Source organism: Neolamprologus brichardi, chromosome 10 (genome assembly GCF_056152115.1).
Source record: "Neolamprologus brichardi isolate AB-2024 chromosome 10, ASM5615211v1, whole genome shotgun sequence".
Classification (NCBI taxonomy): Eukaryota; Metazoa; Chordata; class Actinopteri; order Cichliformes; family Cichlidae; genus Neolamprologus; species Neolamprologus brichardi.
Window position 1 is genome coordinate 16,725,572 of NC_142113.1, and position 18,976 is coordinate 16,744,547.

At 40.4% G+C, this 18,976-nt stretch overlaps 1 protein-coding gene across 1 annotated transcript; it reads left to right on the forward strand.

Moving 5' to 3' along the window:
* The first annotated feature begins 474 nt into the window (after positions 1–474).
* ltn1 (listerin E3 ubiquitin protein ligase 1) lies at positions 475–16,728 on the forward strand. Its single transcript, XM_006800052.3, has 32 exons — positions 475–621; positions 798–1,004; positions 2,068–2,166; positions 2,503–2,733; positions 2,822–2,874; positions 2,987–3,167; positions 3,434–3,607; positions 3,766–3,956; positions 4,173–4,320; positions 4,411–4,668; positions 4,860–5,171; positions 5,536–5,754; positions 5,879–5,920; positions 6,036–6,225; positions 6,314–6,553; positions 6,653–6,806; positions 6,945–7,095; positions 7,256–7,466; positions 7,589–7,745; positions 7,989–8,093; positions 8,201–8,328; positions 8,430–8,565; positions 9,067–9,211; positions 9,521–9,737; positions 12,192–12,429; positions 12,559–12,636; positions 12,779–12,965; positions 13,098–13,263; positions 13,891–14,111; positions 15,233–15,427; positions 15,659–15,826; positions 15,949–16,728. Exons 1-32 carry the CDS (start codon positions 580–582, stop codon positions 16,009–16,011), a joined length of 5,307 nt encoding a protein of 1,768 aa, XP_006800115.2. The 5' UTR covers positions 475–579; the 3' UTR covers positions 16,012–16,728.
* The last annotated feature ends 2,248 nt before the right edge of the window (positions 16,729–18,976 follow it).

Below are 18,976 nucleotides of genomic sequence, written 5' to 3' on the forward strand. Positions count from 1 at the left end.
ACCCGTGATTACGTAATGGCTATAGTAAAATGCTCCAAGATCTAACCCCATACTTACATTTTCTGTTTTCAGAAAGAAAGAATTCTTATCTGGAGTTTAAATTCACAACAACAAAGATACATACAGGGGGAGGAGATAAGAAATATGACCACTTAATTCCGTAGATGAGCATTGTTTCAACTTTCAAAAGTTCTGTAAAACTCAATTTTACACTGATGGACATATCTGAGGGAAATGTCAGTCTTATCTTTGCAAATTCCTGCAATTAGTTTGTCACAATGCATATTTCAAGTACTTATTATCTATTGACTACAAAAATGCAAAGATCCTGTGACAACGAGCACTGATAATAGTCTTCGTTAGAAAAGCCAGTACCGATAGTTATCACCAAAACCCCAAAAGGCAGAATTATAAAACTTTGACACGGGCGCTTTACTTTGAAAGATGTAAACAGGAAGTCCAGACTTCCGGAACACGAGCGTGACCACTGGCGTTAGGTCTATGTAATGAAATGCTGTCAGCTTTAGTAACTACAGAGTTATCATAGGAAATATACACTTTAAAGATTAATACATAGCCATGGGGGGTAAGAATAAACAGCGAACTAAAGGAAATGTTCGGGTGAGTTGCTCCCACTGTCTGTAAGGCAGAGTGTTAAAGACAAAAGCTAAAATTGCTAACAACAAAGCCGAAAACGAGCTAATGTAAACTTCTGATTATCACAACGCGTGACATAGCTGTGATGTTTGATAGACGTAGCTAACCACACTTCGGTTTTTTTTCTTTCCCGCCACTAGCCGTCCAGCAGCGGCCGAGCTGCTGAGGTCCTGACCAGGGAAGGTGGCGTAATCCCGGCGTTTGTTGGCTTCGGTTCGACCGTCGCCTCGGAGCTGAGTTACGTTCCAGCTGTCCACGGCGCGGAAGACATAGACAACCTGGTAGATGCAGATTTCCGCCTGGTGCTCAGAAAATTGTCGAAGAGGGATGTTGTCACCAGACTTAAGGTGAGTTTAAACCCCAGCTGTAAGTTTAACTGTTATTCTGCTTGATGCCAGATACACAAACCCCGTCATGATTTTACTGTAAATAAGTCATATTACGCAAAACATATGCTGGGAGTTTAGCATATGAAACACTGAGAGTTTCAGTGAACAGCCACCGAATAAAAGTTTAACACTTACAGTGAACTCCAAATCTCCATACTGATGAAACTTTCCTCACCCAGCCAGGAAACTACTTGTCAGTCAATTGTCCAATTACATTTGAGTCGTCTCTGAAAATAGTTGATCTGTATGTAAACATGGTTACCTTTTTAAAACAGTGAATTCTGTACTTTTGATTAACCTTTTGAATTAAAGCAGCAAGTTTGTTTCAATTGTGTCTTGGTTGTTTGAGTTAAACTCCACTTTGTTGTGTACAGAGGTCACTTACAAAGACTTAACATTTGTTGAAATCTAACTGAAACACAAATTGTAGCAGCTTACTCTCAACAGGAAAGAAATGACATGATGACATCACACCTGTATTAGCCTCCTTAAACTGGCTTGCTCTCCATAGCAGGATTCACTTTTCAGGATCTAAGTTTTAAATAGTCTCAGTGGTTTTAATGCCATCTTACTTAGCTTTTCAGTCATGGCTTGTGACCTTTGAAAGAACTTATCTTTTCACATAAGAGCTGCCCAGTCTGAACAGACTGATTAAAAACCTACCTATTCTCACTTGCTTTCAGTTCTAGTTGAGCAGGGTACACTGTCTTTTTTTATAATGCAAGCACAGTCTTACTTCCTTTGTTTAATTTGATTGTTTTTAGTGCATATTTGTTGTTGATTTAGTGACTGTTGGGTATAGTGTATATTTCGTATAACAGCTGACATTGTTTGACATGTGCTATAGAAATAAACTTTTGACTTTAGTTGACTTGACATGATTGCTATGTAAAAAGTTAAAAAAGCACACATACCCACACATATGTTACAAACAGTACCATAAAATACTGTGTGGACATGACTGTTAGATACATTGTTTTTTTGTCCAAATTTGTCTGGTGATTATGTGTAATCTTCTCAGGCTGTGCAGGATTTTGGGTCCATGTGTCAGGAACGGGATGCCGATGTTGTCAAAGGGATCCTACCATACTGGCCAAGGATTTACTGCAAAATATCAGTGGTGAGCTGGCCATTTATTGGGAAATCATGATTAGTTTTCATATTATTTCTATTGTTATTATTGTTACTATTAATTTCAACTATTCTGGAAAAATAAATGACATTTAGTGCATAACAAACCACTCCAACCAGCTCAAGATTCAGATTTCATATCAATCAATTCAATTATCCCATTTTTACCAATGTGTAATTATAAAATGTGTAAAAGTATTTCTCACTAAATGGCTGCCTAAAACTACACTAGAAGAACATTTTATATGAGATTTAAATATGTGTTTGTTTGTTCTTAGGGTGTGTCTATATTAAAAAAAAGTTTTGTCTTCATAATGTCTGTCAGGATCACGATCGACGCATTAGGGAGGCTACCCAGCAGGCTTTTGAGCAGCTGGTGCTAAAAGTACGTCGCAGCTTGGCCCCATTTCTGAAAAGCTTGATGGGTCACTGGATTCTGTCCCAGTGCGACACCCACACACCTGCAGCCTCAGCTGCGTTCCAGGCCTTCCAGGCTGCTTTCTCACCCGCAAAACAGCCTGAAGCTATCAGCTTCTGCAAGGATGAAATCCTTAATGTGAGTAGAAGCGGTGGCATCATTGTGGACGTGGTGAATTTTTTGCTTTAGCTGAATTTAACATGCAATTGTTGTTTTTACATTGCAGGTATTTCAAGATGTTTTGTTGAAGGAAACGGCCGACACACTGAGCGATTCCCAGTATGCTAAGATTTCATCTCATTGTAGCGCCTCTGTTTGTCCTTCTCACTGTGCGCCACGATGATAATGTATTCTGTCTTTGCTGAGACACTGATTTTTCCATGTTCTCTAGAAGTTTGACAGAGGAGGAGAGGGAAGGCAAATATGTGCGCATGCTGACCAGTTCTCTGTTGGGGGTGAAGAGACTTCTCTCCCTGCTGCTCCAGGATGACAGGGCGGCCCTGGAGACAGGACTAGCACATCTTGTTAATTCTGGAAAGTTTTGGAAATATGGCAAACACAAGACTCCACAGGTACTAGCTGATTAGGCCTGATTCGAATGGTATTTGTAGTGTGCAAAAAACAAACCCTCAAAACAAGGTGTTTTTTGCTGGGCTGTCACATGCCAACAGAAAGCTTTAAATGCACCATGACATTAATTTCTGTTACTGTTTGTTTGCACGTTTTGGCTAAATCTGAACTGAATAAGCAACTATGAGAAGTTGCATCACACCTGTTTGTGCTGCTAGAAACCACATATTACATGTCTAATGTACTGTTGTAAAAATTACAACTGCAGGTGAGGGGGGCGTTTTTTGAGATGGTGTGTGCTCTGTGTGAGTTCACACCAGGACTGGTCCAGGCTGAAGCAGCGCGTCTCTGTCCCGCTGTCCTCCTCAGTATCGACGACACAGATCCTGTAGTGCTGCCCCCCGTGTGGGAGGCTGTTCTCCACGTTGTGTCTACAATCCATGTAAGCTCATGTTTAAAACATGACCATGCAATAATGATAATACAGCTGGATTTCTGATATTAAAATGAAGTGAAAAAGTAGTGCAAGAAGACATTATGTTGAGCAACAACAAGTAGATGTGTTTTATTTTGTTGTTGTTTTGTCTGTGTGTGGTTTAGGATTGCTGGACACACGTGAATGCCAAGAAAGGCTTCTTGCCCAAACTTTGGGCTCTGTTAAAAGAGGGCGGCAAAGGCATGGCTAAAGCTTTACACCCGAATCTGATGCCGCTTCTTAGTAAACTGCCCCCAGAGGTCACTGATCCAAAGATGGACTTCTTCACCATGTTCTTCACTACATTTGCACAAGGGTAATTAGTTTATCTGTATATTTCTATCTGTCTTTTAAAATGTATGCATGTATTATGTTGAATGAGAAAATTGTACAGGTCAAATTAATACACACAGAAGGTAAATGTATTACTTGAATTCTTTAGCAAGTCATTTGATGAATAATATTCTTATTACTCTTCATGTAACTTAATAACCTTTTGCACTATATAACCTCAATTGTGTGATTGTGTCAGTCTTTCTAGTGAGCGTGCAGTAACGAGCCCATCAGAAAGTGCGGCGATAGTGACATCTTTTGTTGAGTGCTTGAGATACTGCGTGTTACAAAATGCAGAGGACGTGGAAGACCAGGGGAAAATAAGGACCATGCTGAATTCACAGCAGGTGGAGTCACTCAGTCATGCATGCTTTTCCTATAATGGTAAATCTAGCGAGGTTGGCATCTTTCTTACATTTGCTTTTGTCTTTTTGTAGCTTTTACCCCTACTTGAAAATGCTCTAAGAAATCCTTCCCTTCAGAATGGTCCTCTCTTCCTTTCGGTCACTGAAATGCTCATTTCCTGGGAGAAGAGGGTAGGTTTACAAAGGGAAGGTGAAGCCAGTGACAGCAAAGATGTCTTTCAAAGACTTCTGACAGACTTCTGGGAGGAACTTGGTCTTCTCTGTGTGAGTTATGTTGACAACGAGGAGGCAGATCCACAGGCTTTGGAAGGGATAGCCATCTTGCTACATGTAAGCTTACTTTTGAAAAGTCTCTTGCTCAAATGTATTCTCCACAGAAATGGCAATTTTGGCACTGAGGATGCAGGAGATCAATATGACTGTCAGAGCAATTTATGTCAAAAAAAGAAAAGGAAAAAAGGTCTTTAGGTAACAGATAAAGTGGCACCAAAACAAATCTATTCTCTCCCGTGTTTCTCCAGGTGATGCGTTATCCTGAGAGGGTAAACAAAAAGCAAACACAGAAGAAGAAATCTGTCAGGTTGTGTTTTTCTAAACCAGAAGAAAATGAGAAAACTGGAGTTGAGGAGGATGGCGCTGAGAAGCTTGCGCAGGCGGTGTCAGAGCTTGTGAATGAGAAAGCATTTGGGTCCCTACAGACGCAGCATTTTGAAGATGTAGTGTGCCAGCTGGCACAGCTGTGCCTGGTGCATGTGAATGAGAAAAACTCAGAGAGACATCTTGTTTTCCTCTCCCATCTTATGCGGTCTTTCCACACCCCCAGAGTTTTCAGCGTAAGTCATTTGTTTTTTAATTTTTAATTTTAATTGCAGAGAATTGTATTTTAATGCCAATCATTTATTCCTTCCTTTGATTTTTAGTGGTTGCGTTCTGCTAATCTTCATTTTTTTTTTTACACCCAATGAATTTGTCTTCTTAATTGCAAAATCTGTGAAAACATTGTTTTTACAAATAGGTGTCATGATTTGCAAAACTGCCGACGGTAACGTTAATTATCTGTAATTTTAATGAAGTCTTAAATGCGAAAGAACCCTTGTATGACCCTTTGGATTCAATAGTGAAAATTATTTCATCCTTACCAGCTCTTATAGCTCATTGAAGGTTTCATTTTTTTCATCCTAACTGTGCTTTTCTTAGACATTGGTTGAATTGGATGACAAAATGACAAAAGACGAGAAGCAGAGGGATGAGGGGATTATGAAAAATCCAGCAGTGCAGTTCCTGTTGGAGCGGGTGGTGGTGTGGCTGGCTGAAAAGGGGCGCACAGACACCGAGCACCTGGTGGAGATGGTCTTCAGCTCGCTTCACTGCTGCAGTGGGCAAGAGATCAACCGTATCCTCAACCATATCACCACGGTGAGATGCAGATGTGAAACTTGATGTCGAGTCTTCACTATCATCAGGATCCCCACATTTGCTGGAGATTCATCTCAAACCTTTTTCCTGTTCTAATATTTTCACTCTTCACTCTGGTTTCTAGATGGGTCTGTCATGGGGAATTATCCTGCAGATTATTCAGAGGGTATGTGCTACTCACTCATTCATTTCTTTTTTCTTTTCTTGAGCTTGTTCCCTACATATATATCAAATTTATGATGCTGGAACTGTCTGTGCTGCTCTGCTATCTTTCCTGTCAGGCATGTACAGATCCGGAGACTCTGAAGAGCTGCAGTGATTGGCTAAAAGGTTCGGTTCTGGGTGAGCAACTCCTGGGATTGACTGAGGAGCTCTGCAAGGTGGGGAGCAGCTCTTGCGACTCCATCTCTTCTACAAGCGGCCACAGTTGGACGCTTATCAGCCTGGTCCTCTCTCAGCATCACAACAATGGTGAACACAAAATCAAACATTTTTACAAAAAAAAAAGAAGACTTGTTTTACTCAAAAATCACGTGTTCTGTCTGTTTTACATATGCAGAGTCTCTGATCGGAGAGGTGTACATGGAGAAAATCTTGGAGAAACTCCACGCCACTCTGTCTGAGACCAAAAGCCTATCAGATAAAGGCAACATGGAGCCACTCATCTCCTTCATTTGTGATGTGGCTTCCACGTTCTTCTCTTCTGTACAAGACTGCCTTCTTCTTGTCTCCGCTGAGGAGCTCTTGCTCACCGTCTTCCAGCTCACTGCTCAAGATCAGGCGCACACTCACTTATCTGGTGGGTATTTGCACAGTGCACAAGCCTCATGCATACTTGACAGGTATGATTTAAAAACAAACAAAGCAAAACTCATTTGTTGTGATATTGTTTTGATAGACTCACTTTTACATAAAATGAGGAAAGTGTGCGTGGCTGGGGTCCAGTCATTGGTCCAACACTTTGAATATGAGGTCAAAGAAGGAGGCTTCCTGCACAGTGCAGCTGTTTGGGTGACGAAGCAGCTGCTTGCCACACCACTGGATATGAAAGGGTAAGGAAATGCTTCTTTAAAAAATAAATTGGTTTGTAATTGAACTAATTCTGACCTGTTTATTGCATGTGATGCATACTTGAAGAATCTTTTCCTGTCTTGTTGTAATTAAGATTTCCGGCTGTTATTTTGTTACAGCATACAGGTTCTAGTTTTGGCCGTACAAAGCGTGGTGGAGTCGATCATCTCTGTCTGTGATCAGGCGTCCTCCATCATCATCCAGTTATTTACCCTCCTGATGCCCAGCCAGACAGAGTGGACAAGAATCAGGCAGGCCTTACCTCCTCAGGTCGGTAACCCTAATGCGCATCAATTTTACTAAAGGGATCATTTGGGCGCTGGCAAACAATGGGCAAATATTTTAAACAGAAGAATTTTTTAAAATTAAAGCTTGCAATTAAATATTTGATACTAATCCACAGTTCTACTCCTATTCTCTGTGTCTTCAGTGGATCAAAAGCCCTTTACTGTCTAGCCGTTCGCGAGATGTTTGTGAAAAACCCTCCATGGACATGTGGAAGTTCAGGGAGTTGAACAAGCTGCCAGCCCACCTGTGTGCCTGTGCTCTTTTAGGGAAGGTGGCACACACTGCTGCATTCACACATGGTGGCCAGAGTGAGGCAGAAAGTCCTTCACTTCAACAAAACCTTACATACACAGGTAAATTGAACAGAACATGAGCTACAGTTTTTTTTTGTTTTTATTCCGAGACTACATGATGTATTTTTTATCTGACATACTATAATGTTTAATCCATGTTTTGGTGCCCTTTTGTTCATTAGTTTCAGAACTACTTTATGCTCTGCAGTGGTGTAAGGAGTTAAACTACAGCCCTACGATGGTGTCGACATATCACAACATGCTGACTGACTGGGGCCTCTCAGAAGGGCTTAATGGACAGGTTCCAATGAAAACCCTGCTGGAGACTCTCTACACGAGGTGATATTTACTCACTAATTCCTGACAAAGAACAGATTTATTTAGCGCTTGGCAAGACCAACCTGTGTCGTAAAATTCTGTATAAACAGAAGCTGATTTATTGAGTTTTCAGCTCTACTGGAAATATCTCATTTATGTTTTTTGCTCTGTCTTTGATTCACATCTCACTTTCTGGGCAGTAATTTAAAACACCATTCAGTGATTGATTGATTTATTTTTTTAAATTGTCTTGTTGCCATTTAGGTCAGTGACAGAGGGAGGTCTGTGGTCTCTGACTCTAGAAAACTACATCCACAGCAACAGCTTGGAAGGCGCAGCAGTGAGGAAGCTTTATGGTAGTGCAAACAGGTCAGCAATTGATCAGTTAAAATAAATTCACGGTTTCACACTCAGAGGTGTCATGTGGCTGCTTTTGTAGCTGTGTTGCATATTCATAATTTTCTGTGTTTGACCAGTTTGTTCCCAGTGTCTCAAAGCAAACTGAACACACTCCAGGTACTCTGCCCCAGTATGAGCAATGAAGACAGGGAGAGTCTTGTAGCTTTGGCTACTGCTGGATTAGTCAACTGGCAGGAGGATGAAAGTAAGAACACACATATGAATATACACACAAATTTTTACAAATGCACACATGCTTATTTTGTGCTTGAAGAAGTGAATAATAATTGTGCCTGTGTGTCTCAGATGTGTATGGGTGTCTGGCAGTGCTGCTGTGCTGTCTGAATGCCAGCACACAAGTAGAGGACAAGGTTGTGCAGGCTATCCTGGCCACTGTGATGGAATGGAGGAACAGCAGGGAGGACTGGTTCCTCGTTAGCTGGTAATGTAACTGCATAAGCTGTTTATTAATCTCTCGAAACACAAAGTTTGTGTACACTGATTAGGCACAATATCAAAACCCTCGACAGCTGAAGTTTATAACATTGGTTATAACATCTCGATAACATTGGTTATGGTATTCCAGGGGTCACGGGATAAAGTAAGAAGCAAATGAGCAGTTCCAAAATGCTAAAGTCTTATAGGGGGTTCTTGGTAAAATGTGACTTGTACCTACTAAACGAGATGATTCACGTGAATGTTAATTTGACACATACCCCTTGCACCACTGGCATCTGTAAATAAAAATATGCAGGAAAACAAGTCCTACTATAAGATAAGGTAAGATTAAATTAGCTATACTTTATACCAGATTTGGTCAATTCTTTTAAAGAATGGTATATTCTTCAATAAAGTTAAAAACGGTTACAATTGGTTAAATTGTGTGACTCACTGGTGTATTTTCTACTGGTTTTGACTGCTTTTTCTATTTCACATGTTTTAGTGACCTGTCCAAAGCAACATCAGAGCAGTTGAACCTTAGTGTGGAGATCATGCGGTTCCTGTCCTGGCTGGTGACTCGCTGTCCAGCAATTCTAGGGGGAAGCCAGTGGGACTTCCTGCTGTGCTCTATGTTGGCATGGTTGGAGGTGAGATGTATCTCATAGATGAGCCTTTTCCACATATACACCGCAGTCAAAAATCGTTCTAAACTTTAGCCCGCTGAGCGTCATGAACACAGAAACGTCCAAATCGGCATGATCAGGCATTAAACGGATTATCCTCCAGCTGTCTTCGCACTGCAGAGTCCCAAACATTGTTTTGAGTTTATCTGTGAAAACGGCTGTTTTTTTTGTTGTCACTGTATTTAAATTGTTAGTCTTTGTTGTGATACTCTGCTACTCCCAGAATGTTTATTTCTCACAGTCTTCGACTTTATTTGCTTGCTTCAATCTCAGACTGCCAGTGAGAATGTTGGAAGTCTATGGAACCCATGGGTGCAGCTGTTTGTGTGCGAGAACGCTGGATTGATAGTGAAGCTGAATGAGTTCTTCACAACATTATCTTCGTCCAATATAGCAGACAAGCTGCCACCAGAACTGGCTGGCGAATGGACAGATTTCTTTGTAGAGGGAATCTACAACCTGCTGTTACCGCTGCCTGTCAGTATCACAGGTATGTGTGGATATGATGGTTTTTTTCCAATTTTGCTAAATATCAGATAGCACATATCCTCTGTGTAACTGAATAGTACATTTTTGATCCAGAGATTCAGTCGGAAATTGTGGAAGAAAGTTGATACCTCAGTCACGCCTCTAAAGTTGAAAGTGGACAAACATTATCAGCAAGAGCAGAGAGTGGTGTGAAAATGTTTGACCCTCTTCCTGAGTTCCTCTTCTTTTATATGTATGTCACATTTAAATGAGATTATCAAACACATTTAACCTCCTAGGACCTGGCTTCCACATATGTGGACATCACATTTTGGGTTATTTAGACCAAAATACTCAAATTTGCTCTTCAAGGGCCTGATATCCACTTACGAGGACATTATACTGCTACTGTTCTATCAAAATTTTAAACAAATATCCTCATGTGGCTCTGATTTTTCATAAAAACAAAAGGTTAAAAAAAAAATCTGGTAATTCTTTGTTTTTACATTTATCGGGCCCCAATATGCCCAAATATCAAATAGAAATTAAAATTGCATGCCGTGGAAGAGTTCAGGAGGTTAACTATTAGACAAAGATAACACAAGTAAACACAAAGTGCAGTTTCTAAATTAAGGTATTTATTGTTAAGGGGAAACAAATCCAAACTTACATGGCCCTTTGTGAATAAATGATCTGATTAAACCTAATAACTGGTTGGGCCACCCTTAGCAGCAACAACTGTAATCAAGCTTTTGTGATAACTGGCAACGAGTCTTTTACAGCGCTGTGGAGGAATTTTGACCCACTCGTCTTTGCAGAATTGTTGTAATTCAGAAACATTGGAGGGTTTTCGAGCATGAACTGCCTTTTTAAGGTCGTTGATTTTGTCTAGGCCGCTCCAAAGTCTTTATTTTGTTTTTCTTAAGCCATTCTGAGGTGGACTTGCTGGTGTGTTTTGGATCATAGTCCTGTTATAAGAACCAAGTGCGCTTTAGCTTGAGGTCACAAACAGATGGCTGGATGTTCTCCTTCAGGATGTTTTGGTAGACAGCAGAATTGATGGTTCCATTTACCACAGAAAGTCTTTCAGGTCCTCAGGCAGCAAAACAGCCCCAGACCATCACACTACCACCACCATTTTTTACTGTTGGTGTGATGTCCTTTTCTGAAATGCTGTGTTATTTTTATGCCAGATGTAATGGGACACACACCTTCCAGAAACTTCAACTTTTGTCTCGTCAGTATTTTCCCAAAAGTCTTGGGAATCATCAAGATGTTTTCTGGTAAATCTTTTGCCCAGCAGTAGGTTTTGTCTTGGAACTCTGCCGTGCCAGGCCATTCTTTCCCAGTCTCTGTCTTATGGTGGAGTCATGAACACTCACCTTAACTGAGGCGAGTGAGGCCTGCAGTTCTTTGGATGTTGTTCTGGGGTCTTTTGTGACCTTTTGGACGAGTCGTCGCTATGCTCTTTGGGTAATTGTGGTCGGCCAGCCACCCCTGAGAAAGTTCACCGCTGTCCATGTTTTTGCCATTATAATGGCTCTCACTGCTGTCTCACATGATGTCTAGCTTTTGAGGATCTTTTGGTGTGCTCCACTTTGTCAGGTAGGTCCCATTTAAGTGATTTCTTGATTGAGAACAGGTGTTGCAGTAATCAACCCCACCAATAATAAACACCTTTACTTAGAAACTGCATTGTGTGTTTACTCGTGTTGTCTTTGTCTAATATTAAATTTGTTTGATGAACTGAAGTGTTTAACTGGGACAAACGTACAAAAAATAGGATATCAGGAAGTGGGCAAACACTTTTTCAAACCATTATACTTCACTCTCAGAATTAAATTTAGAACAAATCTCTGTTTCTTTCTGTCCCACAAGCACTTTTATTTGAAAATTAATTTTTTCAAAGTAAAGGTGAAATGCAGATATGTCATAACTAGTCTCACTGCAAACCACCAAACTTTTTAAATCAATAGCAATGCAAAGAGTGGAACCCTACTTGTCATGTGTGAAGTTTAAAGTAAAAACATGTGGCAGACAATGTGCAATATGAATCTCCAGAGGCTTTTTAATCTCCTCAGTGGCTTCATGGTGTAGTTGTTAACAGTTTGCCTAATGTGTGAAAGATCCCTGGTTTGAGACCTGGAGCAGACACGAGTCCCTCAGAGGGTTTCATCTGAAGAGGCAAAATCTGTGCCAAATCAAATAAAGTGGATCGGTTGAAGAAGAAGACAGATGTTTTAGCTTCTGTATACCATTTAATATATCTGTGGATGCAGTATTATAGCATGTATGATATTTAATGTCGGTTATTTACATATGCACAAGTGCATAATGAGTGTAAGTAATTGTCTTTTTTAATACCCCCCAAAAATGTATCTCTCTATTATATGGTTTAGGAAGATGATGTACATGTTAAAACATTATGTAGTCCTGTATGTAGTACTCTAATCATTCTTTTTGTTATGTTATTCAGAGGCCTTTGCTGAACCAGATGACCCCGTGTTCCCTTTGGCAGTACTGCAGTCAGTCGGTGTTGCACTGACGCTTGTACCTGTGCAGCAGCTAACCCAAAACTCGCTGCCACCGCGCTTCATAGCGGACCAGAAGACGAACCTGCCAGAGCCTCTTCAAACACTCCTCAACACTTTCTGTCCTCTGCTCCTGTTTAAGGCCAGACCTCTTCAGATCGCCGTCTACCACATATTGGAAAAGTGAGGATTTTGAATGTACAGTGTTATATTTGTCCTGAAAACTTGAGCGCCTGCAGGCATTTGCACATAGTCCCCTCACGTATACGGTAAGGTATAAAAAATGAATGTACTTTCTTCTTGTCAATGCAGGGTCATGCCTCAGCTGCCCGAGTGTGATGGAGAAGGCGACAACAATAAATCTGACGACGACAGAGATGAGCCATGCCTGTAAGTCATTTGGGATCGTCTTGTTGCACAGATGCAATGGTTTCTTTTCCACTTTCTTTGTTTTGTCATATACAAAATATTGTCAGGTTTTGTTATAGGTAATTTTTTTTAAGCGATTCTTACAGTTAGATCTTGTGTTCAGGTCTCCTCCAGCATCTCTGATGGCCATCCTGTCAACCTGTGAAGAGCTGTGTGATAACATCCTGTCAGGCATTCAGGTGGGAGAGTTTGCAGTGGTCCAGCCTCTCAGCGTGGAGTACTCCTGCATACTAGGATACTTGCTGTCCTGGAAGCTGCTTCTCACTTTTTTTAAATCCTCACCATCGCATGTGAGTCACAAGATGGAATTTTAAATTTAATTGTATGACAGAATATGAGCAAGCCATATTAGTTCTGTGGTGAGAATGAGATTTGATGAGGGTATTTTTCAAAATATTAACTTGTCTTAATAATTTCTGCAGCTGCGTGCCAATTATGCCCAGTACCTCAAGAGAAGCTGCTCCCTTAACAAACTCCTTCTCCACGTCTTCAAACTGATGCCCGAGAACCCGGCCTATCCAGGCCAGGAGGCAGAGGCGAGGGAGACTAAAACCTTCTTCACAGAGAGCCTGAATCTGGCTGTTGACAGTAAGCAACATATACACACCTACAGTTACGAGAGAAAGTTTAACCCATTAGATTACCAAGATTTCCGCGCTGGTTCACAAGTGAATGTGTTCACCAGTGACTGTCAGTAAACCGTTGTTTCAACAGTATCTCCCATCGGTTAATTCAGCGGCCATTGAAAAACAAGGGTTAGGGTTGTTCATAACGGGTAATAATAATAATAATAATAATAATAATGGATTGGATTTATATAGCGCTTTTCAAGGCACCCAAAGCACTTTACAATGCCACTATTCATTCACTCTCACATTCACACACTGGTGGAGACAAGCTACGGTTGTAGCCACAGCTGCCCTGGGGCAGACTGACAGAGGCGAGGCTGCCATATCGCGCCATCGGCCCCTCTGGCCATCACCAGGGTAAATCAGCACCTTTGCCTTTGCGGCTTGCTCTCTGTTTACACTGGTATTGTATCACCAAAGCCAGTTTGTGTATCGATTTCTCACTTTCCTCATCCCTATCGTAACCTCGGCCTATAAATGTGGTGTTTCCAAGGAGTTCTCAACATTTCTCTTGAGCGCATATGTAGCCTTTTTTTGTACTTAAACATCAGATTTAAATATCGCCTCCTGTTCTTCTTCCCTGTAGAGTGTGACAGTGTTGAGTGGGAGCTCCCTCACCTGGCTTGCAGTGTGTACTACAGCACAGTGCAAGACCTGCCTGCCATGGTTCGACTGTGGTGGAATAGCCAGGAGAAGAGAGTGAGCGCAGCTGTGGAGAAGTTCACGATTAAATACATCAGTCCTGTTCTCTCAGCCCAGGAGATCTCATCTGTCCACACCAGCACTCAAATGTTTGACAGCATGACTGTAAGTGTACTTAGTTATTACTTAGTTAAAGAGCTTAAAATTTCCAAGTTAGTTCGAGCACCAAATCTGTTGTCTTGTTGGTACAGATTTCTTTTTTTTTTATTCTAGTTACAATCTTAAACCTTTTGCAATTAATTGGTATTAAAAAACTATTGCAGAATTCTAATATAATTCTAATATGCCATTTCAGCTTTTTATAAATTGTGTCATTTAAAATGCAATAATAGCATACGATGAGTGTTTCCTCCACTTTGGAGAATGACTTTCTCTGTCTACTTTGTTCATTTTTAAGCTTTCATTATTCACATCCTCACTGCCTAAAACACACCGAGACCGCTTCTCTTCATTTTGAATGGCTTTTATGAAGCCGCTGTTGACACACTGTTTCTCATGTTTTTAATTTTTTAACATCACAAAGTTAACATGAAGTGGAATCATAGAAATCAGAATCAATGAAACTCAGCCACACAGCCTGGAACCGAGTATATGAGCTGAACACTCTAGTGTAGCTGAAATAGCCAACTCGTCTTACATTTTAAATAGGAAAATGTATTCACACATAATAACTTTCTTTTAGATTGTTCTCTGGCATTTTCAGAAAAATACAAAAAAATAATGAAACAATAACCAGCAGCTCCCTTGGGTCGCAACCCTACTTTGGGAAGAGGCGTAGTAAACGATGGCATTTCTGCAGTTTACAGTCCAGATGTTTAACTTTTCTGAGCTGGCCTCTGGGCTTTTTTTTGCTTTTCTTTTACTATGTGAAATTCCTTATCTTCTCTGCACTGAACCGTTTGCAGTTACTTACGCGATCTTGTCGAAATCTGCAGATGCCTTCTTCTTAGCCTCTGGTAAAAGGTTTTTGTAGTAATAAACACTGAAGATGAATAAATCCTGCAGTGCTACACCTGCCTCACATTTGCAGTATAATGATGCACAAACAATAGTTTCTGTTAAATCTAATTTAATGAACCCTCACTTGACAATAATGCATTCAGTTCATTAAGTAGGATCCTGGCATTTAATTATATAGCAGGTGGCTGATTGTTTAACTGAAAGACCCCCAGTGAAAACGGTGAAAATGTGTTTTTTTTTCTTTCTTTCTTTTCTTTGTGCCCCAGGTCAAGGCCCGCTCAGCTGCACGGGAGGTGATTGCCACCTATTCTGTGGATGATATCTTCATTGAGTTGGTGATTCAGCTTCCACAGAATTACCCTTTGGGTTCTATCGCTGTGGAGAGTGGGAGGCGTGTGGGTGTTGCCGTGCAGCAGTGGAGGAACTGGATGCTACAGCTGAGCACCTACCTAACACATCAGGTACACAAAAAGAAACAAACAAAAAGTATATATGCAAGAAGCTGCTGTAATAAGTTGGGTGACTGTTTTTCAACCCTTGTTGTTTGTATTATATCCTGGTAAAGTAAAGTTTGTTGAGTAGAAAGGCCAGTGCTGGCACTACAGGGCTGTGCAGATACTTTCTTTTCAGATAACAGCTAAGAAAAAGAATACAAAACCACTGAGAAAATGTAATTATATGTGCTCTTTTAGAATGGCAGTATAATGGAGGGTCTGGCTCTGTGGAAGAACAATGTGGATAAGCGTTTTGAGGGAATAGAGGACTGCATGATCTGCTTCTCCGTCATCCACGGATCCAACTACTCTTTGCCGAAGAAGGCTTGCCGCACATGCAAAAAGAAGTTCCACTCTGCGTGTTTGGTGAGATATTAATATATTTTATAAATATTCATTTATCTTTTATCAGTCTTTATAGAGATCACTGACCATGAACTGCAGCCTGTCTATTAGTAACAATATTTTTTTTCCTCTTCTTGCTATAGTACAAATGGTTCACTTCCAGCAACAAGTCCACCTGTCCACTCTGCAGAGAGACCTTTTTTTAAACACAGTCTGATGACCTTGGCTGAAAAGACGACTGTTCTTTTAATGAACCGCAACTGGATTGACATTGACTACGTGAAGGTTATTACAAAACTCAAACTTAAGGTCGAACTTATTAGATCAGTGAAATGAACGGCCTCGTTTGGATCAAAAAATAATGCGGAAATCGAAAGTAAAATCCACCAGAATCTAGTTCTAATTGTAATTTCAGAATGTTTCTGCCTGTATTCACAGTACAGTTGGTTCATTTGCTTTGTTTATCCCAGTGCATTACTGTACTGTATATATCCAGCATCAGCTTCTCCCTGCTGGTGTTGCGCTGATTTTTTTTCTGTAGTCTGATTTGTTCCATCTTTAAAAATGCACAGGTGTGCAACAAAAAAAAGTTGCAAAGTTGAAAAATGAGAGCTGGTCGTGCTTCAATCATTAAGAAGCAGCTGTTTTAATTAGTAGGTGTGTAAACTTAAAAAATAAAGCGAGATTTAGTTGAAGGATTACAATGGCTAGGATGATTTTCACCAATATTTCCTAATATTTAGGAGTGTACAAAGATGATGTGTGATTTAGTTTCATGCATTTCATCTCTGAAACGCATGAACGAGAGCTTCATTGAGGTGGTTTTTAATATGAACACGATTACTCTAAAATATAGCACAACTTAATGTTATGTGTCCACCCTGTGCCTGCAGAAAGCTGTAAATGGTGATTGAAAGTAAATAAAATACAATTTGATTAATGCGTGTCTTCGATTCAATGCAGCAGAGCTGAACAAAGAATAGACGCAGGAAAAAAACTCTTAAGCTGTGTTCCACAGAAAATTATGTTGTTTTTACTGTCAAAAGTTTATGCTTATTACCATCAATAGTCGTCACGGTGATGTATACCGTATAGCAAGTTGCTTTTGTATAGGAACACAAAAGGCTGGCCTTGAAGTCTCCCAGGATGTTACAGACAAAGACCAGGTGGAGAATAATAAATAAATATATCGGTTTTTCTGATGACTGAGTCATGCAATAGAGGAGAGCGCATATGCGGGGATTCATAAAGGTAAAAAAAAAGACTGCCCTTGTATTTCTTCACCTTTTGCATGCACAGACTTTTACTCTCGAATCTACAAAGTTCTATACCTCTGGTGTATTGTTGCAGTCATCATCTATAAAATCACTTTTCTTGTTAGCTAGGAAAGTGCAGAGCCCAGGGCCTGATTCTGTAACTAAAGACAATATGTTCACAGGAGGAACAAACTGTAAAAACGTATGGCTTAAAGGATAAACCCGTGACTTAACATATGGTAAGAGATGTGATACTGACTTGGGCCACTACCTGCTAAAGAGAAGTGTCTGTATAAAAGTATATAGGTTAACAAGGGTGATATTTATGGCATGCATCACCTGTTATTTAAAGTCATCTTAAATGACGCATGTGTGCTTCCATGAACTGTTTGGTGAACCTTAGCTTCTAGTTACACTTGTATAGTATTTTATATCCGTGCATTTATAACTGTAAGTAACCTGTGCTAGTTTCCCAGAAAAGATTGTAATTAGCCTCAGCCTGCGACTGCTGCACAAGTCTCCCAAGCTCATTTATCTTGGGCCCACCTCCTCCTCATGTTGAATAATTTGTCTGTTTAATGGAGGCTTGCTCTCATCACAGTTGTTCCTATGGAATTAATTATGACAGATTAAGCATGATCAATGAATTAATCCCTATCATTTGGTCTGCTGTCTATGCGTGTGCGCAGGCATGTGTGGATTTGTAATTCATTATAGCAGCCAGAATTTATCGATAACCTACAGCCAGCATCCATCATCATCTGCCCTTGACCTTTTTAATAGCTATTGATCTGTTTGCCATGGATAAATATTTATACCACACCCCCCTCTCCCTCCTGAGTTTTGACAGAAACATTCACACCAACAGCCTCAAATCTTATTGCTCATTATCTGGTTGATTAAGCAGTGGTGCAAATGTTATGAGCTACAATACAGTTCTGTTTGAAGCTTGTTCAAACCAGAACCACGTCAATCCTCACCGGAAGATGGCAGTATTATCACAAAGACCGGCTGTGACTTAAGAGGTGCTATTTGAGGAAATGTGGCCATATTAACCTAGAAGAAAAGGGATTATTGTTCTGGGTCTGTCTAGGGAGATTAAATTACCTATGAAGGATCAAATTTTTGTTGTAAAATGTTCTGTCTCAAGTTACTTTTCAAACAAATAGTTTTTCATTTCATCCAAATAATTAATGTGAAATTTAAAAGGGAAATTAAAAAGAGATCACAGAGGGATTATTACCCTACTATCTCTAATTACTCTAATGAATTTGATTCATATTTTAAGTCACAATGCTAGCAGCTTTTGAATAGGACAGTTGCAGAGGTTAATTATTTCTAATCTGCTTCTACAGATTATTGGGAGACTGTGGATCGAGACAATAGATCAGATGTCACACGCATCTCTCGTCTAAACACTGAAAGAGCTTTTGATGCCATCCATCCATTCGTTTGCTGTCCTCGTACACTGACCCACTTGCATGAAGCTGCTGTACTAGTGCAAGCTAATTAGAAGAAACCCTGTCTACAACAAGTCAGTCCAGTGGCCTCTCTGGCCTTCGAGCTTGATCAATGTAGACTTGGTTACTTCATAATTAGCCAGGCCTAGTTAGCTCTCATTTAGCTCTCTCTGACCCATTTTTGAGACTATTAGCATTCCAAACCATTTGTAGGAGGCTTGACCCGTCACAGTCACACCACTCCGCAACACTGCAGGCAACTGCTCAGCTCTGGAAATGGCTTTGAATTACTGTGTGTGTGTGTGTGTGTGTCTCTTACACGTACACATATCACAGTCAGTATGACTCTGCTCATATTAGTTTTATTGAAATTAATCCCAAATAGTCATTTCATTGGCATCTGCATATCCTCTCTGTGTAGCTCTCTCCCATGTTCCCCATCGTACAGCAAATTA

Excerpts from the sequence above, each read along its gene's own strand:
- ltn1 (XM_006800052.3), top strand. The coding sequence starts at position 580 with ATGGGGGGTAAGAATAAACAGCGAACTAAAGGAAATGTTCGG. Across the intron at positions 3,168-3,433 it reads GCAAACACAAGACTCCACAG|GTGAGGGGGGCGTTTTTTGA; the intron begins GTACTAGCTGAT and ends TTACAACTGCAG. Across the intron at positions 7,096-7,255 it reads GGCAGGCCTTACCTCCTCAG|TGGATCAAAAGCCCTTTACT; the intron begins GTCGGTAACCCT and ends CTGTGTCTTCAG.